The sequence below is a fragment of the Trichomycterus rosablanca genome, chromosome 13, assembly GCF_030014385.1.
Source record: "Trichomycterus rosablanca isolate fTriRos1 chromosome 13, fTriRos1.hap1, whole genome shotgun sequence".
Taxonomy (NCBI): domain Eukaryota; kingdom Metazoa; phylum Chordata; class Actinopteri; order Siluriformes; family Trichomycteridae; genus Trichomycterus; species Trichomycterus rosablanca.
The window spans coordinates 11741853-11764676 of NC_086000.1; the positions used below are offsets into that span (position 1 = coordinate 11741853).

A 22824-nucleotide genomic window follows, 5' to 3' on the forward strand; every position below is an offset into this window, starting at 1 on the left:
TATGAAATAATATATATTACATTTATTATAAGAGTTGATGGTGGGTATCCAGCCGTCTCTATTTACAGCAGCAATCCAAGCGTTTCACTGTGCGTTCTTTTGGAAATCTGTTCACCATAAAGCAAGTTTGTACCTAGCCTGAGGGAACATCCGCCAACCGAACAACATGGTCCTAACTTAAATTTAGACATACTGTCAAATAAATCACACCTGAACTAGCGCAAAAGAATCGAAGCAGTTGTGCTCAATCGCTATTGTTTTGAGCACTGTTTACCACCAAGCGGAAGTGTCTTAGGAACATCTACGTCACTTCCTGGACTCATGAATATTCATTTGAAACGGTCTATACTACAAAATAACGTCTCTAAAACAGAATAACATAGAAGCCATCAACGCCATCAAGATAAACACTTTTTTGATACCCTTAAAATTTTGTTTATAATCTACACTGATCAGCCATAACATTAAAACCACCTCCTTGTTTCTACACACACTGTCCATTTTATCAAATCCACTTACCATATAGGAGCACTTTGTAGTCCTACAATTACTGACTGTAATCCATGTTTCTCTGCATGCTTTGTTAGCCCCTTTTAATGCTGTTCTTCAATGGCCAGGACTCTCCCAGGACCACCACAGAGCAGGTATTATTTAGGTGGTGGGTCATTCTCAGCACTGCAGTGACAATGACATGGTGCTGGTATGAGTGAATCAGACAGCAGCGTTACTGGAGCTTTTAAATATTGTGTCCACTCACTGTCCACTCTATTAGACACTCCTACCTAGTTGGTTCACCTTGTAGATGTAAAGTCAGAGACGATCGCTCGTCTATCGCTGCTGTTTGAGTTGGTCATCTTCTAGACCTTTATCAGTGGTCACAGTACGCTGCCCACGGGGTGCACACACTAACACACCACCACCATGTCTTTGATACTGCAGTGCTGAGAATCACCTACCACCCAAATTATACCTGCTCTGTGGTGGTCCTGGGAGAGTCCTGACCATTGAAGAACAGCATGAAAGGGGGCTAACAAAGCATGCAGAGAAACAGATGGACTACAGTCAGTAATTGTAGAACTACAAAGTGCTTCTATATGGTAAGTGGAGCTGATAAAATGGACAATGTGTGTAGAAACGAGGTGGTTTTAATGTTATGGCTGATCGCAGGGGCGATTTAATGCACGGGCTTACCTGGGCTTCAGCCCAGGGGCCCCGAATAATTGAGGGCCCCAATTGGCTGTTTTATTTTTTATTTATTTTATTTTGGTTAATAAGAATGGGGAAGCTTGATTGGTGGTTTCAGTTAAGTGACATTTGAAATTTAAATTTAAATCCAGATTTCAGAGGTGCACCACCCAAGCGCCTCAGAAATTAAATGTAGTAAATGTAGAAGTAAAGGTTTAGCAGCACAAATAAATACCACATATTTTAATGTTATTTAAGTTTGATTTTTTTTCTTCATTTTAGTATAAACGCTATATGGTTTTACAAATTTGGTGTGGAGGAACTCCAGCATCTCGCTCAGAGCACTGACCTCAACCCCACTGAACACCTCTAAGATTGTAATGTTCCAGTCTTTTAATTGTAACCGCAATGTCGGCAAAAACTGTAATTGCAATGACAAAATGGGCACAAATTCCCACATACACACTTCCAGAAAAGTGAAGGACGTTACTACTACAAAGTAACTCTTATAAGGGAGATGGGTAAATCTATAATAATGCCCATGGTTTTAGAACAGAATGTCCAACAATATTTGTGGTACATACATTTGTGGTAGATACATTTTCCCATGTGGTGGATATTTCTGTTTATGGAAATTTCAAGTGACTTCATGACATTTTACTCTTTTAAAAGATTTTACTTAGGTTGAAAATACACCAAATGTCATATCTGACCCACTGTTTGAAAACTGTGAGCTACCTAAAATATGGTAATTACTGGTTACCAAGTGTTTGTTACACCCACTTTAATTAATCTTTTACTTCTGTCTGTTCGATCATTTAGCCAATAAAAAAGCTACATTACACAGCTTAATATATTTATATTTTTAGACTTCAGTCATAAACATCAAAACAATGTGCTTTACATCCAGGAGTTCCATATTAAAGGAATCAGAAATCTGGCACAAACTGAACATGGGACACAAAAGTCCAACAAAAACATTTAACTTTAAACCAGCTGACTTTAACCACCAGTTTAAAACTCGACTACATGAGTCAGGGGTGCACTGCTGTTCAGGTACAAGGCTTGCATGTTTCCGTAGACTCCGTATCTGATGGCCACTCCTGCCTCGACACACTTTTTGGATGCAGACATCTCTTTCTCACACTCAGACACAAAGTTTTTGTAGAGGTGGAGGCCTTTCCATCGTTCAACGGCGTCATGGTGCATCACTCTGCTGCCTTTAACCACCCCAGTCATGGTGTCCTGAGGAACGATCAGAACGCTTCCCGGTAGCTCCATGACTGATACCTGCCTGCCCATACTGGTGGGGATGAACTTTGCATTGAGCAAGGAGCTCGCTGTGGAGGACAAACATTTCAACCCAAAATAGGTATGCTGTGAATAATAACCTGCTGAAACATGGGAAAAACTGTATACAGTTAAGCAAGCTTTACAAGCCACTGCTCCAAAAAATTGGCACCTTACAGCTCAACTCAAATTTGTTGCTGATAGTGAGCTTGTGTGACGTGATGGTAAGAGGGTAACGTGTTGCTAGCACATATCAGTGCACCCTTAGTGCTGTTTACCATGCCCAGATAAATTGGAGATTCACGGCAGAAAGGGTATCTGGTGTTAAAACTGTGCCGACTAAAATATGTAAATAAATAAGTTGCTATGGCACCCCCTCATGGGAGCAGCTGAAAGGAATTGTTCATTCAAGTTTATTGTTGATCGCTTGGATAAAAGAAAAGCAAATGTGAAGGTTTTTTCTCCATGGCAGCCTCTAAGCCCTAACCTGATGGCAATGTTAAGCTTGCTTGACTGTGAACAGTAAAAATTGTTTAAGCAGCTTCATGGTTTCTCACTATTTTAAACAAATCAACATAGTGTTAGTTTGTGTTTTCTTTTGGACTAATAGGTGCAGTCAAACTATTCCTATTTATATGGACACAGAGAAGTCCCCATAAACAGTCAACAATTGTATAACACAGAAAGACGCAAAGTTCAACATTATTACTTAAGTTGCTGTGTGGACATTCTTGGAACATAGACAATAAACTTGCTTGATGGCGTTCGAGGAGGGTATATTGCTGCTCACGTGCCCTACGACATGTGCGGAGTTCTAGCGGACCCCTTCTTTACCCCCGTGCTTCTTCACAGGTGCCTCGGTCTGCTAACCAGGGTCCTTGCACAGCGCTTGAAGACCCCACCCACTTGGTCGGGTCATTTTCCCACCCAGCAGACACGGTGGCCAATTTGTGTCTGCTGCAGGCACTGCCAATTGTGCCCACTAGATGGCGCCCAGTCGCCCGGTAGCAGAGCCGAGATTCAAACCAGGGTGTTCAGAATCTCAATGCTGGTGTATTTATTTGGGTTTTAACACCATGTTAAACATACAGTGCCATCAGAAAGTATTCACACCCCTTCACTTTTTCCACATTTTGTTACGTTACAGACAATATTCGAAATCCGATTTGAGTATAGTTTTCTTTTAAAAAATCTACACGAAATAGCCCATAATGACAAAGTGAAAACATGTTTTCAGACATTTTTGTAAATCTTTTAAAAATGTAAACATTTAAACATAATAGGTACATAAGTATTAACACCCTTTGCTATGACGCTCAAAATTGAGCTCAGGTGCATCCAGTTTACACTAATCATCCTTAAGATGCTTCTACAACTTGATTGGAGACCACCTGTGGTAAATTCAGTTGATTGAACATAATTTGGAATGGCACACACTTGTCTATAAAAGGTCTCACAGTTGACAGTGAATATCAGAGCAGAAACCAAGCAATGAAGTCAATGGAATTGTCTTTAAGACCTCCGAGACCGGATTGTGTCAAGACACAAATCTGGGGAAGGACACAAAAAAATTTCGGCAGCATTGAAGGTCCCGAAAAGCACTGTGGCCTCCATTATTCGGAAATGGAAGAAGTTTGGAACCACCAGAACCCTCCCTAGATCTGGCCGCCCGACCAAACTGAGTAATCGGGGAAGAAGGGCCTTGGTCAGAGAGGTGACCAAGAACCCAATGGTGATTAAGGCAGCGCTCCAGTGTTCCTTGTGGAGATAGGACAACCATCCAGTAGGTCAACCATTGCTAACACACTCCACCAATCAGGCCTTTATGGTAGAGTGGCCAGATGGAAGCCACTCCTCACTAAAAGGCACATGGCAGCCCGCTTGGAGTTTGCCAAAAAGCACCTTAAGGATTCTCAGACCAGAGGAATCAAAATTCTCTGGTCTGATGAAACCAAAATAGAACTTTTTGGCCTGAACTACAAGCGTCATGTCTGGAGAAAAACAAGCACTGCTCATCGCCTGGCTAACACCATCCCTACTGTCAAGCATGGTGGTGTTTTTCTGTGGCAGGAACTGGGCGACTAGTCCGCATAGAGGGTAAGATGACAGCAGCCAAATATAGAGAGATGCTTCAAGAAAACCTGCTCCAGAGTGCTCTGGAACTCAGACTAGGACGACGATTCATCTTCCAACACGACAATGACCCAAAGCACACAGCCAAGATAACAAAGGAGTGGCTTCAGGAGCAGTCTGTGAATGTCCTTGAGTGGCCCAGCCAGAACCCGAGAACTTGAATCCAATTGAACATCTCTGGAAAGACCTAAAAATGGCTGTCTACAGATGCTGCCCATCCAACCTGACTGAGCTTGAGAGGATCTGCAGAGAAGAATGGGAGAAAATGCCCAAAAACAGGTGTGCCAAGCTTGTACAGACATACCCAAGAAGAATTGAGGCTGTGATTGCTGCCAAAGGTGCTTCAACAAAATATTAAGCCATGGGTGTGAATACTTATGTACCTATTATGTTTAAATGTTAAATTTTTAATAAATTTACAAAAATGTCTGAAAACATGTTTTCACTTTGTCATTATGGGCAATTTCATATAGATTTTTTAAAAGAAAACTATACTCAAATCGGTTTTCAAATATGTCTGTAACGTAACAAAATGTGGAAAAAGTGAAGGGGTATGAATACTTTCTTATGGCACTGTATATGTGTCATTTAATGGCAAAACATGTATTATGTTTCTGTCTATTTTATCTTGTCTTTATATTTTGGGTCATTTTATATTTTCATTTTTATTCTTATAGCTGCATGTTAGGTTAAAACTGTTCTTGTGTTGTCTTGTGTAAGAGTTTCTTTTATGGTCTTTCCTTGGTGTATTTGGGGCATTCTATTTGGATGTGCTTTATCATGACTGGTGCAGATTTCACAAGTTGGGGGTTTGGCAAAACTAAATAAACAATTCTATATTTCTTTGCCGTGCGCCGTACCTACCCATTTTTCGGATAATCTTCTCAGTGGCACCTTTGTAAAAGCTCACATAGATCACTAATCCATCACGAATCTGTGAGCAAGAAACATGCCAGTCAGTTATTCAGTCTATAAAGCAAATACAGTTACTTCTGTGCTAATTACTACAGCCACCTGTTTCAATTGTGAAATGTCAAAGAAAGTTTCGTTATAGGCAATAGAACAATACCTCCACCCATTCTGAATCCGACTCAGAGGTCTGAGGTTTGATCTGGAGTAAAGCATGCGTGCACTGCTGAACAACAGTCCTTGCTCCTATGCTGCAGCTTCTCCGCTCCGATATACATTCCTCATGCAGTCGGTAAGAACCAATGACGCTGCTGAAAGGTAAAATAAAGTTATAACATTATTATTGTTAGCTTAATTATTTATTTATTTATTTTGCATCTTTCCCAATTTTCCTCCCAATCTAGTCGTATCCAATTACCTGATTGCATTACGCTTCCTCTCTACTGATGCTGATCTCCACTGCTGATTGAGGAGAGCGAGACTGACACACACCCTCTCCGACACGTGTGCAGTAGCCGACTGTATCTTTTCACCTGCAGTTTATATGCGAATCAGCTTTGTGTACGGAGAGCCACACCCTGATCAACACATTATTCTGCGACTTTGTTCAGGCGGCATCAATCAGCCAGCAGAGGTCGTAATTGCATCATTTGGATCCTAGCGGCCAGCAGAAGTGGGCTAGCACAATTTAATGCTGCGCCACCCGCAAAATATGGTTCCTCCTACAAACCATCAAGTCAGAGAAAGATACGTACCTTGTCACAGAGTCTGTTCGTGCAGTAACTGCTCCTTCAGTAGCAGTGCTGTCAGGCTGAGTTGGAATTAGACTTTCAGGTCTGCTAATAATCAGACACTGCTGAGCGGCTAGCTCTGCGATCGAGAGATGCAACTCGTTTTCCGTTTCTGCTCCCCCGTTCATTGAAACTGGCAGTCCTGGACTGAAGACCACAAAGTAAGACCATTAAAGATAGCACAGGGGGGTTTCAAAAGCTCAGTCATAACATTAAAACCACCTCTTTGTTTCTACACTCACTGTCCATTTTATCAGCTCCACATACCCTATAGAAGCACTTTGTAGTTGTACAATTACAGACTCCATCTATCTATCATTAGTCCATCTATTTCTCTACATACCTTTTTAGCCCCCCTTCACCCTGTTCTTCAATGGTCAGGACCCCCACAGGACCACCACAGAGCAGGTATTATTTAGGTGGTAGATCATTCTCAGCACTGCAGTTACACTGACATGGTGGTGGTGTGTTAATGTGTGTTGTGCTGGTATGAGTGGATCAGACACAGCAGCGCTGCTAGAGTTTTTAAATACCGTGTCCACTCACTGTCCACTCTATTAGACACTCCTACCTAGTTGATCCACCTTGTAGATGTAAAGTCAGAGACGAACGCTCATCTATTGCTGCTGTTTGAGTTGGTCATCTTCTAGACCTTCATCAGTGGTCACAGGACGCTGCCCACGGGGCTCTGTTGGCTGGATATTTTTGGTTAATGGACTATTCTCAGTCCAGCAGTGACAGTGAGGTGTTTAAAAACTCCAGCAGCAATGCTGTGTCTGATTCACTCATACCAGCACAACACACACTAACACACCACCACCATGTCAGTGTCACTGGTGTGCTGAGAATGACCCACCACCCAAATAATACCTACTCTGTAATGGTCCTGACCATTGAAGAACAGGGTGAGAGCAGGCTAAAAAAAGTATGTAGAGAAATAGATGGACTACAGTTAGTAATTGTAGAACTACAAAGTGCTTCTATATGGTAAGTGGAGCTGATAAAATGGACAGTGAGTGTAGAAACAAGGAGGTGATCATAATGTTATGCCAGTGGAAAAGTACAGCTCTTAAGATTACTAGGCTCCAGTCAGCTTTAAATCAACAGCCAAATAATAAGACCTACCTGATTTGTTCCATCATTGGCTCCAAAGGCTCAGAGAACTCAGGACTAGCAGAGGGTTCGATGCCGGAGAGTTCTTCAGAGCTGGAACACTGGGGGCAGCGTTGAATCCACAGAGCCACGTCTGCTCTCATGGAGCCCCAGAAGAAGTGATGTGAAATTAGCTTCAAGCACTTCTCAAATTCCAGATGGTTCATGTCGTTGTGGTACACGGTGAGGGTGGATTGCACCTCTTCTCTGCTCCTCACCACCCTGCGCCTTCCATGCTTCTGTATCCCTCTGCCTGACAGGTAGAACAGGAAGCCGTCTGAAATGGAGAGAACTTTTAGTGTTTTAAAGCAACAACAACAGGCTACATTATGGCATGGTTTGGAATACAAAAGGCAAATGAAGAAAGCAAGAAACATCTGTATATGTCCAAGTTTGCCACAAGCTTAACCTTCATCCATCCAATAAAAATATTACACCTACCCACACAAATTCCCAATAAATTACCGAAGGGCATTCTATAAATAGCCAAAAAGGGGACACTTCCTAATTATTGATCGATTTGGGCCAGCAGCAATGCCCAACGGATAAATATGTAGGGAGTTCCCCCCACAGGCCAGCTAATAGAAAAAGGTTAAGCCTACTTATGAAGTCAAGTGACCAGTGATAAGCTACAATCAATAATCTTTACTGGCATCCAACAAGCAGTAATTTGGACAACATAATGCCAAAAAATACTTGATATGTTGATATATATTTTTTGCAACTCATACACTGTCTTATTCTAACTGTCAGTTATTTGTAAAAGTAAAATGTGTCAGACCAAAACTCACCCTGGACAGCAAATCTAGAGCAGAGTCTCCTGAATGTGTTCTTCTCCACAGAGGTGAGACCTGGTGGATAGCCTTTTCCATTCAAGTATTTTTCAATGGCATCATATTTGGTGAAAAAGGCATGCTGGGTACTAAAACTTTCCAGTGCCTCAGAACAACCACTCTTATCAGCCAAACTCTGGAAACTATCTTCAACTTCTTTATCCTGTAAAGAAACAAGTCTAATTAAGCATTTTATATACAGTCAAGTACTGTGTCCTAAATTACAGTGGGGTCAAAAAGTATTTAGTCAGCCACTGATTGTGCAAGTTCTCCTACTTAGAAAGATGAGAGAGGTCTGTAATTTTCATCATAGGTACACTTCAACTATGAGAGACAAAATGAGAAAAAAAAATCCAGGAAATCACATTGTAGGATTTTTAAAGAATTTATTCGTAAATTATGGTGGAAAATAAGTATTTGGTCAATAACAAACAAGCAAGATTTCTGGCTCTCACAGACCTGTAACTTTTTCTTTAAGAAGCTCTTCTGTCCTCCACTCGTTACCTGTATTAATGGCACCTGTTTGACCTCGTTATCTGTATAAAAGACACTCAACCATGGCCAAGACCAAAGAGCTGTCGAAGGACACCAGGAAGAAAATTGTAGACCTGCACCAGGCTGGGAAGAGTGAATCTACAATAGGCAAGCAGGTTGGTGTGAATAAATCAACTGTGGGAGCAATTGTAAGAAAATGGAAGACATACAAGACCATTGATAATCTCCCTTGGGGTCAAGATCTCATCCCGTGGGGTCAAAATGATCATGAGAACGGTGAGCAAAAATCCCAGAACTACACGGAGGGACCTGATGAATGACCTGCAGAGAGCTGGGACCAAAGTAACAAAGGTTACCATCAGTATACACACTACGCCGAGAGGGACTCAAATCCTGCAGTGCCAGGCGTGTCCCCCTGCTTAAGCCAGTACATGTCCAGGCCCGTCTGAAGTTTGCCAGAGAGCATATGGATGATCCAGAAGAGGATTGGGAGAATATCATGTGGTCAGATGAAACCAAAATGGAACTTTTTGATAAAAACTCAACTCGTCGTGTTTGGAGGAAGAAGAAAAACCCAAGAACACCATACCTACTGTGAAGCATGGGGGTGGAAACATCATGCTTTGGGGCTGTTTTTCTGCAAAGGGGACAGGACGACTGATCCGTGTTAAGAAAAGAATGAACGGGGCCATGTATCATGAGATTTTAAGCCAAAACCTCCTTCCATCAGTGAGAGCATTGAAGATGGAACGTGGCTGGGTCTTCCAGCATGACAATGATCCCAAACACACCGCTCGGGCAATGAAGGAGTGGCTCCGTAAAAAGCATTTCAAGGTCCTGGAGTGGCCTAGCCAGTCTTCAGACATCAACCCCATAGAAAATGTGTGGAGTCCGTGTTGCCCAGCGACAGCCCCAAAACATCACTGCTCTAGAGGAGATCTGCATGGAGGAATGGGCCAAAATACCAGCTACAGTGTGTGCAAACCTGGTGAAGACTTACAGGAAACGTTTGACCTCTGTCATTGCCAACAAAGGTTATGTTACAAAGTATTGAGTTGAATTTTTGTTATTGACCAAATACTTATTTTCCACCATAATTTACAAATAAATTCTTTAAAAATCCTACAATGTGATTTCCTGGATTTTTTTTTCTCATTTTGTCTCTCATAGTTGAAGTGTACCTATGATGAAAATTACAGACCTCTCTCATCTTTCTAAGTAGGAGAACTTGCACAATCAGTGGCTGACTAAATACTTTTTGGCCCCACTGTACATACCACAATGCTACATTGTAGAGGTGTTGGTATACCACCAGTATCATCATTATTACATTATCATACCACCTTAACTTAAAATATAGTTTGTCATTTGAAATAAAGCCTTGGTACTGTTTCAGACAGTACCTTAACAAAGCTTATTTCTTATTTTTTTCCATAGTGAGGTGGCGGGTTTGCAGTTTTTTAAATTAATTGTAAATTAATTACACATTAAATTAATTTGTAAGAAATAACCAATTTTACCAATCATATCACACAATACTGGTATATTTCCAGTGGTTTAACTGAGCAGCAATTGTATTTTGTAAATATAAACAACTTTAAAATTATAACTGGATCACACTTTAAAAAATCACTGTTCCATCACCTTTCCTATTAATGACACTTTTTGGGTCATTCTCACGAAATCCTGATTCAAAGGGCATCCAACATTAAAATTTTCAAAAGGCATTTACAGACAAATTTCTTTTTGATGATTTAAGATCAAGGTCTAAACCTACTGTGTCCATTAATTTCATAACATTAAAAAAATTATTTTGTGTATTTCTTTGCATTTTAAAGATGAAGTCCACAAAAATTTATCATTACCGAAATGATTAAAAATACATATTTTTGGCTATTTTAAAAGCAGATTAACAACACTCATGTACAGAGCTACAGGGGTTGGACAAAATAACTGAAACACCTGGTTTTAGACCACAATAATTTATTAGTATGGTGTAGGGCCTCCTTTTGCGGCCAATACAGCGTCAATTCGTCTTGGAAATGACATATACAAGTCCTGCACAGTGGTCAGAGGGATTTTAAGCCATTCTTCTTGCAGGATAGTGGCCAGGTCACTACGTGATGCTGGTGGAGGAAAACGTTTCCTGACTCGCTTCTCCAAAACACCCCAAAGTGGCTCAATAATATTTAGATCTGGTGACTGTGCAGGCCATGGGAGATGTTCAACTTCACTTTCATGTTCATCAAACCAATCTTTCACCAGTCTTGCTGTGTGTATTGGTGCATTGTCATCCTGATACACGGCACCGCCTTCAGGATACAATGTTTGAACCATTGGATGCACATGGTCCTCCAGAATGGTTCGGTAGTCCTTGGCAGTGACGCGCCCATCTAGCACAAATATTGGGCCAAGGGAATGCCATGATATGGCAGCCCAAACCATCACTGATCCACCCCCATGCTTCACTCTGGGCATGCAACAGTCTGGGTGGTACGCTTCTTTGGGGCTTCTCCACACCGTAACTCTCCCGGATGTGGGGAAAACAGTAAAGGTGGACTCATCAGAGAACAATACATGTTTCACATTGTCCACAGCCCAAGATTTGCGCTCCTTGCACCATTGAAACCGACGTTTGGCATTGGCACGAGTGACCAAAGGTTTGGCTATAGCAGCCCGGCCGTGTATATTGACCCTGTGGAGCTCCCGATGGACAGTTCTGGTGGAAACAGGAGAGTTGAGGTGCACATTTAATTCTGCCGTGATTTGGGCAGCCGTGGTTTTATGTTTTTTGGATACAATCCGGGTTAGCACCCGAACATCCCTTTCAGACAGCTTCCTTTGTCCTTCTTGGTGGTATGCTGACATTACCCTGGATACCGTGGCTCTTGATACATCACAAAGACTTGCTGTCTTGGTCACAGATGCGCCAGCAAGACGTGCACCAACAATTTGTCCTCTTTTGAACTCTGGTATGTCACCCATAATGTTGTGTGCATTGCAATATTTTGAGCAAAACTGTGCTCTTACCCTGCTAATTGAACCTTCACACTCTGCTCTTACTGGTGCAATGTGCAATTAATGAAGATTGGCCACCAGACTGGTCCAATTTAGCCATGAAACCTCCCACACTAAAATGACAGGTGTTTCAGTTTCATTGTCCAACCCCTGTACATAAAATGATGTTGAGTGTTTTTTTCATATTTGTTATTTTTAAAATTTTTCTTAATTTCTCTCATTACCGCAACATACTCACGAATTTACAACTTGTTTTTTTAGGATATTAGACTGAAACAAATATGTTTCTTCTTTTTTTAATAAACAGAGATGAATAAAAAAGTTTAATAAATACTACTATTCAAATAAATATTATGTGAATACTATTAAAAATAAAATATGTCTCTGATAATTAATTAATTTGTAAATAAACAACAGTTTCGGTAATGAGAATGATGATTCGGAAATGAGGTTGAATATTTTGGAAATGAGATTTAGCAAAGTTAATCAGTTTAATACATTAACAAATAAGCAAGGGTTCAGATGACTTACATATTTAACATACAATATCTATTTTTCATGAACAATTCATATTTTCTATGAACATTTAACCTACAAACATTTGGTCAGAAAAAGAAGCATTTCATGTAGCCTACAGCACCCTCAACAATAAAACATCTCAAATACAATGAACTAATGGAAACTGTCCAACAAATTTCAAACAAAGATCTTAAAGTGCTTGAAGTTGTTTCTTTTTTCTGTAATATTTGGCTGAGTTTTCCCTCCATTGCTTTTTCTTTTTGTCATGTTGCTTTTTGGTCAGATCTCGAGTTGTCTTTATTTTTCCATTTTTCTTACGTTCCTGATACCTAGAAATGGAAAGCATAACATTAATGAACAAAATCTGAAATTATTTGTATATAATCCATACTTAGAAATGCATATGATGTGAAAGTAACTTTTTAACTCGAACAATTGTGTGTCTTTGTGTCCGAGTGTATGCGTCCAAGTGTTTTTCTGAATGACAGTTATAATTCTTTGCTATAATCACTTAGTCCCCTAACCTCTGTCTCTCTCTTCTTCTGTACTCCTCAAGTAGCTCAGGATTGCTGTAAATTTTCTCCCTAAACTTCGATAGCCTAGCTTTTGCTGCTTCCTTTTTTTTCTCAACAGCTACCTGTCTGTAAGTAAATAGAAGATCAGTGACCTCTAATGGTGGTTTACAATAGCTAAATTAGCATAATCTAAGAAATGTTCATGGCAGCACTCATAACAATCAGGAAGTAAACAAAAGTCATCTGTATGAGGACTTGTAGTCAATTTCTCATTACCGAAACAGTGCATCTCTCCACCGCAACAGGCGCTCAATTGTAGCGGTAAGTGAGAATGCTGTTGCGGAGGATGAGTGACCCTAGCCTTTTTTGCTAACTGTAGAGACACCATGTGGGCTAGGTAAACTTTCACTCACTGTTTACATTTAGACTTTAATATAGTTTATCATAATCAAAAATAAAAACTGCAACTTTTTTTTAAAAGTTCAATACTTGATATATCGGTAATGAGAACCAGAAAGTCCTGCAGACAGTGTGATGAGCAAACTTTTTATCTTTTATCTAGAGAGATATGAGAAGAGCTGCTTACCTGGTAGCCATCTTGAGTGTCACAGCCAAAGTCTTCCCTGACTTCGAAAATGCCTTGAAAATGTAGTTCCTTGTGGATTTAACCAATGATTGAAAATGCGGAGGATGAGAAAATTGGTGTTGGACACATTCCTTTCTCTTATTAAGTTTATTGCTTTTACAAATAAATAACAAATATTTTATGTTTATTTACTAAAAGTGTTCATAGTATGATATGCATTGATTTTTTTTTTTTGTTTTTAATATTTAAATATAAAAAGTTTTACACAATGTAAAAAATTTTTTAGATGGACACGTTGCGGAAATGAGAATTTTGCCCTAAAAAGTGAAAAAACAACAAAAAATATACTTATAATGTCCATTTCAAAACACGTGCAAGGTAGACCAAAGGAAGATGTTTATGATTTTATATTTATTATTTTGTTAACATTGACTTTGTTTATCAAAATTCCTTATGCCACCTCATGAGCTTGACTTCGTGAGAATAACCCTTTTAATGGTTTGGGAACTGGGGGAACACAAATGTTTGACCATCTTTGTTTGATACAAGACTTTAGCTGCTCAACAGACTGTGGTGGCTATTGCTTGATTACAGTTACCAAGATACAGCAGACATTTTCAATAGGAGACAGTTCTAGACTACAGGAAGGCCAGTCAAGCACATGCACTGTGTCTATGAAGGCACATTATTGTACAGTATGCAGAAAGAGGCCTGGTATTATTTTGCTGAAATAGCCATGGACTTCCCAGGAAAATACTTCACCTTGATGGCAGCATGTGTCTCTCTAATTTTCCAATATACACCACTGCCTCAATGGTACCTTCACACATATGCCAGTCAGCCACGCCTTAGGCACTGATGCCCCTCCATACCATAACAGATGTCTGTATGGTCCTTTTCGGCATGGATACTGCAACATCTGGTTTTCTCAAAAACAAGTAGAAACATGGACTGATCTGAAATGCTAATCCTTCAGGCTTTGTTTTTCTTTTTAGAGGCACATTTTTCTTTTAAGTCAATGTATTTGGGCATCATCACTCAGAACCCTTGTTTAATGACAGCAAAGGACCTCCGAGTTTCAAAAATCATTAATGTTCTAACTGTATAGACACACTTTTGGTAAAGCATAATCCAGGCTTACCTGTGAGGTACAGAGTAGAAGGGTGGGGATGGCGTGAGGCTTGAGACGAACAGACCCTTCAGAGTGATCAAAGCAGTCCTCAGTGAAATGAGTGGAACAGACGACGGACCTGGGTCGAGGACGCCAGCTTTCTCTGCGAACACTTCTGATCCACAGGTTCAGACGCTTAGGGTCATCGAAGGGAAACCTGAGAGAAAACAGAACACACATCAGAGGTGAAATGTTTTATTTTATAATGTTATGACCAAGGGACAACACAAGTCATAAATGTACAGTGCCAATGAAATATAATGCCAAAAATACCCTGTCAGAATTCTTACCATGTTACACTAAACTCCAGCTGTATTTTACTTATTATAACTAATAAAATGTTTTTATTAATAAACTACCTGGTTTGCATAGTGATCGTCATAAAATTCCAGATTACACACAATGCTAATTGGCACCCACCTGACATCAATGGTAGAGGTTTTGATTGCTTAAAAACTGTCTGTTCCTTTAGGATTCCACTACTTGTAGTGGATAGTGCAATCTATCATTATAACTGGCACCTATGTGTTTATGACTACGTGGAAGCTTATTTTAAAGATGCTTTTAAATGTGGAAAGTTATTGTGTTATTACTGATTCATAAAACATTTTAGATATTTCAGACATTTTAGATATTATAGGTGGCTGTTAAACATTTTAGTTTATGTTTTACTTTTAAAAAGCAGCAGCCCTGTATGTTGACCATTAAAAATGTTTTTTTTTTTTTATCAGCCACTTTATATCAGCTGAGATCACTGCAACCCTGACTAAGATCAAGTGTAGAAAAACATAAAAAACAACAACAAGAAAAATCAATACCAGCCGCTCAGGTGGCGCAACGGTAAAACACGCTAGCACACCAGAACTGGGATTTCGAATACATCGTATCGAATCTCAGCTCAGCTCTCTGCCATCTGGCTGGGCGGCTGCATGAACAGCAATTGGCTGTTGTTTATAGGGTAGGATAAAGTCGGAGAGGGACCTCATAACTGGTTGATGGCGTCTGCACAGAGTCGAGGAATAATGCTGAACAGGGTGTGGCTCTCCGTGCACAAAGCTGATCGGTATATGAACTCGCCTCGTGCAGGTAAAAGGATGCAGTCGGCTACTGCACATGTGTCGTAGGGGACATGTCACAGTCTCGCTCTCCTCAGTCAGGGTGGGGGTCAGCTCCAGTAAAGTGATATGTGGTAAGCCCTACCAATTCTCACACGAAAAAGTAAGTTGTTGCACAGTTGTTAAATTGCTATGAATTATGAACTGCTGTTGTCTTTTACCAACTATTAATCCACTTAAAAATTCAATTTTCCATTTGTGGGATAATCCGCTATCACACTGAAAATTCTGAGCTCCTGGGTTAGAATCTCAGCTCTGCTACCAGTCAGCTGGGCGCCCTCTAGAATGCACAATTGGCTATTGGTTTCCAGTCTTTCCTTGGTCTGTAGAGAAAGTGGAGGAGGGCAATGATCGGTGGCGTGGCTCTCCGTAATGCAGCCGACCTCACGCGCAAATCCACCAAAGTATCCACGTCAGAGGGAGTGTGTGTCAGGAGAATATGCACCCTTCATGGACACTGTGGGGGTTCCCAGCAGTGGATTGGCTACACTAAATTGAATGAAGAGAGGGTTAAAATGCAAAAAAGAAAATTACATTTAAGGAGATTTTTGGAAAAGCACACTAGCCCACCACTGCTGGGATCTTGCTTGGAATCTCAGCTCTGCTCTCAGTTGGTTCTACACAGACATGATTGGCTATGTCTGAGGGAGGCTGGACTGTAGGGATTCCTCATTGCTGCTGCAACTGCAGCCTCTGGTCAAAGGGATTTTTCATTGCTGCCTGTTCTAAAAGAGCTAAGCAATAATGGAGAGCAGTGTGTGACTCTCTGTACATGATATGGATCCCTAGAATGTGTGAATATGTCTCTTGCAGGTGATAAGAAGCAAATGTCTACTACACACATTGGAATCTTTAGGCTAAAATAATAAGTTCGACGTAAAACTGCTGCTTACCGATGAAACGTCAGCCCCAGCGTCCTCTCCAGAGGCCCGTTGTAGTTATTGCAGCTGTAAACCGCACAACGGTACTTTTGTGTTGTCTCGTCCATCTCCATGCAGAACTGGCAGTTGCCAATCCACTCCTCTACGTCCCGGGTCAAAGTGCCCCAGTAATAAAGCTCAGATACAGAGTTCAAACATCTGGTCATACCAAAGTGCCCTCGTTTGTCATGGTGCTCCTTTAGCACGTGAACCACTTCCTCCCTGCTTCGGAGAACTTGACGAAGCTTGGAACCATGCCTGTAATACAAAATTCCCTCTAACAAAAAAGAAACAAAAAATAATTATGAGTATCAGCAGGATAATCAAGCACAATAATTTGTTCATGTATGAAAAATAATACCAGACTACCAAGTCTAGACTAGTGTTTTTTTAAGTTAACAACACTTTAAAACTTTAAATACATCAGGGGTTTTCAACCAAGACTGGAAGCTAATTTTGTCTGCTGCAAGCGATTGTGCCTGCTAGAGGGCGTCCAGCCAACCGGTAGCAGAGCTGAGATTCGAACCCTGGAGCTCAGATTACTGCTGGTGTGCTAGTAATCCTCTTTATTGACAATATAAATTAAATATAGAATTTACATCAGATGATGTCCCATTGTTTTTGTAATTAGAAACACTTACTTACCTTGAAGACAGAAGCGCTTGGCACATCTCCTGACATTGTACCTTGTGCAGTAGGGTGTACTGGTGTACAATCCTGTCCGCAAGTACTTCTCTAAAGCATCGTACCTCCTGAAATAAGGCTCTGACTTGGAGCTCAGAAGGTGACAGTCCACATTCCCTCCCTTAGTAACGGTCTGCACAGTGGAAGCTTTGGAATAAGGATGCTCCACGTGGACCAGATCCTCATCCACAGAAGGATGCTCATCCATACCTGTTTCCATACAGGCATCATCCGAGCATTCATTACTCACCTGTTATTGTAATAAATTTAATAGTTATTCGCTGCAGTTTACAAGGTATCAATTTGCATTGATTACATACAACATTTAGTAGACACACACACACACAGCCAAATCAGCCATAACTTTAAAACTACCTCGTTTCTACACTTACTGTCCATTTTATCAGCTTCACTTACCATATAGAAGCACTTTAAGATTCTACAATTACTTACTTTAGTCCATCAATTTCACTTAATACTTCTTAACCTGCTTTTACTCTGTTCTTCAATGGTCAGGACCCCCCACAGGACCACCACACTCATACCAGCACAACACATACTAACACACCACCACCATGTCAGTGTCACTGCAGTGCTGAGAATGATCCACCACCCACATAATACCTGCTCTGTGGTGGTCCTGGGAGAGTCCTGACCATTGAAGAACAGCATGAAGGAGGCTAACAAAGCATGCAGAGAAATAGATGGACTACAGTCAGTAATTGTAGAACTAAAAAAGGCTTCTATATGGTAAGTGGAGTTGATAAAATGAACAGTGAGTGTAGAAACAAAGAGGTGGTCATAATGTTATGCCTAATCTGTGTATTTTTTTTTTTTTTTGCATTTGTCCTTCAATTTTCTTCCCAATCTAGTCGTATCCAATTACCCGTTTGTATTACGCTTCCCCTCTACTGATGTTAACCTCCACTCTGATCGAGGAGAGCCATGACTAACACATGCCCCCTCCAACACTTGTACAGTATTGACTGCATCTGTTCACCTGCACAAGGCGAGTTCATATGTACAGTACAGGCCAAAAGTTTGGACACACCAGCCAAAAGTTTGGACACACCTTCTCTTCAATGTTTTTTCTTGATTATTTTTATTTTCTACATTGTAGATTAATACTGTAGACATCCAAACTATGAAGAATTATGTAGTGAACCAAAAAGTGTTAAACAAACCAGAATATGTTTTATATTTTACCAACTCTACCTCTGCACAACCCAACTGATGGTCTCAAACACATTAAAAAAGCAACAAATTCCAAAAATTCACTCTAGACAAGGCACAAACATTCATTGAAAACCATTCCAGGTGGAAACCTAATAAAGCTGGTTGAGAAAATTTCAAAGAGTGTGCAAATCTGTCATTAAAGCAAAAGATGGCTACTTTGAAGAATCTAAAATATAAAACATATTCTGGTTTGTTTAACACTTTTTTGTTTACTACATAATTCCATATGTGTTCCTTCATAGTTTGGACGTCTTTAGTATTAATCTACAATGTAGAAAATTTAAAAAAAAATTAAGAAAAACCACAGGAATGAGAAGGTGTGTCCAAACTTTTGGCCTGTACTGTACATGTGGATCAGCTTAGTGTATACAGAGACACAGCCTGAACTAAAACATCACATATTTATCCCAATATATTTACAGAAAAAAATCATTAATTTAATGCACTGTTTATTTTAATAGTAGTAAAGAAATTGCTGACAAGCTTCTTATTACTGATAATTCTGTGGTATTACAGTTACCATTACAGCTCAATTCTACTGCTAATGATTTAAACAGCAATTGATATAAAAAATAAAAATAACAATTATTACTCATTTGTGTATACAACTTATTATGAGGTGTACATACCTCCTTCGGCTGGGAACATGGGTTGATTGTTGGCACGGCATCAGGTTTAAGACAGACAATATTTCCATTTAGCTCAAAACTGTCCTCGGTGAAGTGTCTGGAACATATAGCTGATCTACTGTGAATAGACCAACGGTCTCTATGAGAGAAGCTCAACCAGCAGCTGAGCCGGCTCTTATCACCAAAAGGAAACCTGGTGATAGATCAAGATATTTTCATTATGAACATGTTTAAGTGATAAAATTAGATCCTAGTTTTTGTATTACGGTATCATTTATACCTGTGAAAAGTGATTTCTTCTTCATTATCAATTAATCCAGAGCTCTCACAGCCAGGGACAATGCATTGTAAGCGCACTATTGGGTTGGAGGGATATGAACAGTCTTTACAATTATCTATCCAGTCATTGATGTCTTTGGTTATAGTGCGCCAGTAATACAGATCTGACACAGCTTTCAGGCACCGGGAACGTCCAGCATGTTTACGATTGTTATGCTGTTCGACCAGCACTGCTCTTACCTCCTCTTCATTGCGAAGCACCTTACGCTGACGTTTACCATCTATGTACCAAAGTGCAGCTCCTACGAAAATAATCCAAGGCCTCAGTTAAATGCTTCATTGGTTAATAACAGTAAAAACAGTCAACATACTTTGACTTACCTGTCCAACGAAACTTCTTACAAGACCTTCTTAAAACACCTTTTGAAGCTTTATCATGACTTGTGTATGTCCCAAATCGAAGATATTTCTCCACCTCATCAAACTTGCTAAAGCTCATCCTTCACACAAAAAAAGATTGTTTGTTGACGTTTATAATTTCCAATTGTCAATAAAGTTAATGGGCTATCATTAAATATTACATTTATTATACACAGGTAAATAAAATGTTCTTGTCATGAAATATAAATAGTAGTGTTTATGAGCAATGGGAGCAAGTAGGAAGGTTATAAATATAGTAGACTATTAAAGTTCCAAACAGAAAACACACAGTTGATATTTGCATTATTTTTAGTTTGTCTGGTCACCATTAAATAAATTAATAATTGAAATGCAGCTGGAACTGGTGCATATGTAACTTCTGCTGGGCCAAAAAACTGGTACTACAAGTAATCAAGTCTCATTTGGTCAGGGTGGACCTTCAGGATGGTTTAACAAAGGGTTTTTGGATGCTGGTCAGGATGACAAAACAGCCAAACCACCAGCTAGACCAGCAAAACACCAGCTTTCCAGGCTGTCAGATCAACTGAACCAGGCCAAACAAGCAAGACAAGCAAGTTTTTCTATGGCAAGGGATATGAACTTAAATTTGAACCAGATTGTAAAGCTCTTTTTAACACCCCAAGCCCCCTACACACAAACAATGTGCTTTGTGCTGGTTTAGCTGGTCTCCCAGCATCATGTGAAGGGGAAAAAAACAGCTTATTGGGTTTTTTCCCAGGCTGTCAGTAATTTGACGGTAGTTTTAGTGTTTCAATAATAATATATAAGTATATAAACTTAATTAGGTAATAATATATGTTTATAAACTTAATTAGCTAATAAATCGAGTAAACATGTCGAAATCAGAGTTTCAATCTCCAAAGTCACCAAACTCAAGCATCATTTAAATGTCATGTAGTAAGTATACTTCAAATAATCAATACTGCAATACTGTTTTTACTGTGAACTTAACTTGTACATATATTAATATTAATCACTTTTATTGGTTGCAAAACTATTCCTCATCAGACAGCAAGTTCGTTACATACAGTCATTAGACATCAGTTTATGTATTAAAGTCAGTGTAAACAAAACGGAGCTATCCTGCCACACACAGGAACCATTTCTGACGGGTACGCAATTTTACTGTACATCTGCTGCACCAAAAACTTCATTAGCGTCTCACGTATATGCATACACCACAATTCTTAAAATATAACATAGCCATTACACTTACTTAATGATTGTATGCGACGTTTATGCAGTTTAAATAGACTGAAAAGCAGAAAAGTATCTTCAATATTTGTTATGGTGTGCATCAATAAAAATCGACAGTAGGATTTTCCTAAGCGGGAGGCCTTTTGACGTCACTTCCTGCGTATGTACGTAAAAATAAAAGCGGGCTAGCGTAATAATTGTTATTATTATAATTATCATTGATGTATAAAACCAGTTTCTGCCACCCTAAATGATGAAGTAGCAATATTACTTTTAGCAATATATAGTAAAATTAGTATAGTAAATGTGAAATACAAAAGCCAAACTAACTGACTAAACTCGAAAGTTAAAAAGTTCGAGAAAAAAATGTAAAGGCAGTTATTTAGGAATTACTGTCCATTTTATTAGCTCCACTTACCATATAGAAGCACATTGTAGTTACACAATTACTGACTGTAGTCCATCTGTTTCTCTACATACCTTTATAGCCTGCTTTCACCCTGTTCTTCAATGGTCAGGACCCCCACAGAGCAGGTATTATTTGGGTGGTGGATCATTCTCAGCACTGCAGTGACACTGACATGGTGGTGTTAGTGTGTGTTGTGCTGGTATGAGTGGATCAGACACAGCAGCACTGCTGGGGTTTTTAAATACCGTGTCCACTCACGGTCCACTCTATTAGACACTCCTACCTAGTTGGTCCACTTTGTAAATGTAAAGTCAGAGACAATCGCTCATCTATTGCTGCTGTTTGAGTTGGTCATCTTCTAGACCTTCATCAGTGGTCACAGGATGCTGACCACGGGGCACTGTTGGCTGGATATTTTTGGTTGGTGTACTATTCTCAGTCCAGCAGGGAACTTAACCACCACCATGTCAGTGTCACTGCAGTGCTGAGAATGATCCAACACCCAAATAATACCTACTCTGTAGTGGTCCTGGGAGAGTCCTGACTATTGAAGAACGGCATGAAAAGGGCTAACAAAGCATGAAGAGAAACAGATAGACTAGTCAGTAACTGTAGAACTACAAAGTGCTTCTATATGGTAAGTGAAGCTGATAAAATGGACAATGTGTGTAGAAACAAGGAGGTGGTTTTAATGTTATGGCTGATCAGTGTATATATTTGTCATATGTATGTGTGTGTATAGTTAAAATGACCCACCAGAAGGAAAACAAACTTACAAAATTGTTGTACAAATATTTAATATTGATGTAATAGTGATGCAAAATGATTTGTTGCTTGACAGTAAAAACTAAACCAAAGATGATGGAAATGACATTTGACTAATTTGCTATCCGTTTCCGACACTTTAGAAACAATTTTAAAGTTTGCACATGGAAACTGTCAGTAAAAAGGTTGTAAGGTACATTCTTCTGCAATTAAATACATTTAATAATTATGAAATGGCAGCACTAACCAATTATCTTGACATGTTGAGTTTGCTCCTTACATTTAATGCTTACAAGGCACTTTGTGATTTTCTTTAGTTAAATCAGGTCATCTTGAAAGTACACCTATGCATCGTACCAACATCTAGAAAGAAATATATAGTGTTTACAATACTGTTCTCATCATAATTTACATTATCCTTATCTGTAGTTTAAGAAAATGTCACAGTAGTAAAAAAAAACACCCCACCCCCCAAAAAAATACAACTTTGCTAGATCTACTTGTGTAACAAGAATTAAAAGAAATCTAATTCACACATAAACAAAGATGAAA

At 39.6% G+C, this 22824-nt stretch overlaps 1 protein-coding gene across 3 annotated transcripts; it reads right to left on the reverse strand.

Moving 5' to 3' along the window:
* Positions 1-1823: 1823 nt before the first annotated feature.
* On the reverse strand, positions 1824-22602 carry LOC134325113 (uncharacterized). 3 transcript variants are annotated; one of them, XM_063007174.1, is made up of 13 exons: positions 22520-22602; positions 19842-19960; positions 19462-19762; positions 19182-19374; positions 17278-17566; positions 16606-16909; positions 14568-14754; positions 8252-8456; positions 7434-7737; positions 6273-6455; positions 5678-5825; positions 5473-5542; positions 1824-2525 (listed from the first exon to the last, which is right to left on the reverse strand). In XM_063007174.1, exons 2-13 carry the CDS (start codon positions 19957-19959, stop codon positions 2200-2202), a joined length of 2628 nt encoding a protein of 875 aa, XP_062863244.1. In that variant the 5' UTR covers position 19960; positions 22520-22602; the 3' UTR covers positions 1824-2199. The 3 variants fall into 3 exon arrangements, with proteins under 3 accessions (XP_062863244.1, XP_062863242.1, XP_062863243.1); XM_063007172.1 differs by having other exon boundaries at positions 1825-2525; positions 5678-5828; XM_063007173.1 differs by lacking the exon at positions 22520-22602 and adding an exon at positions 21118-21187 and having other exon boundaries at positions 1825-2525; positions 5678-5828.
* Positions 22603-22824: the final 222 nt, after the last annotated feature.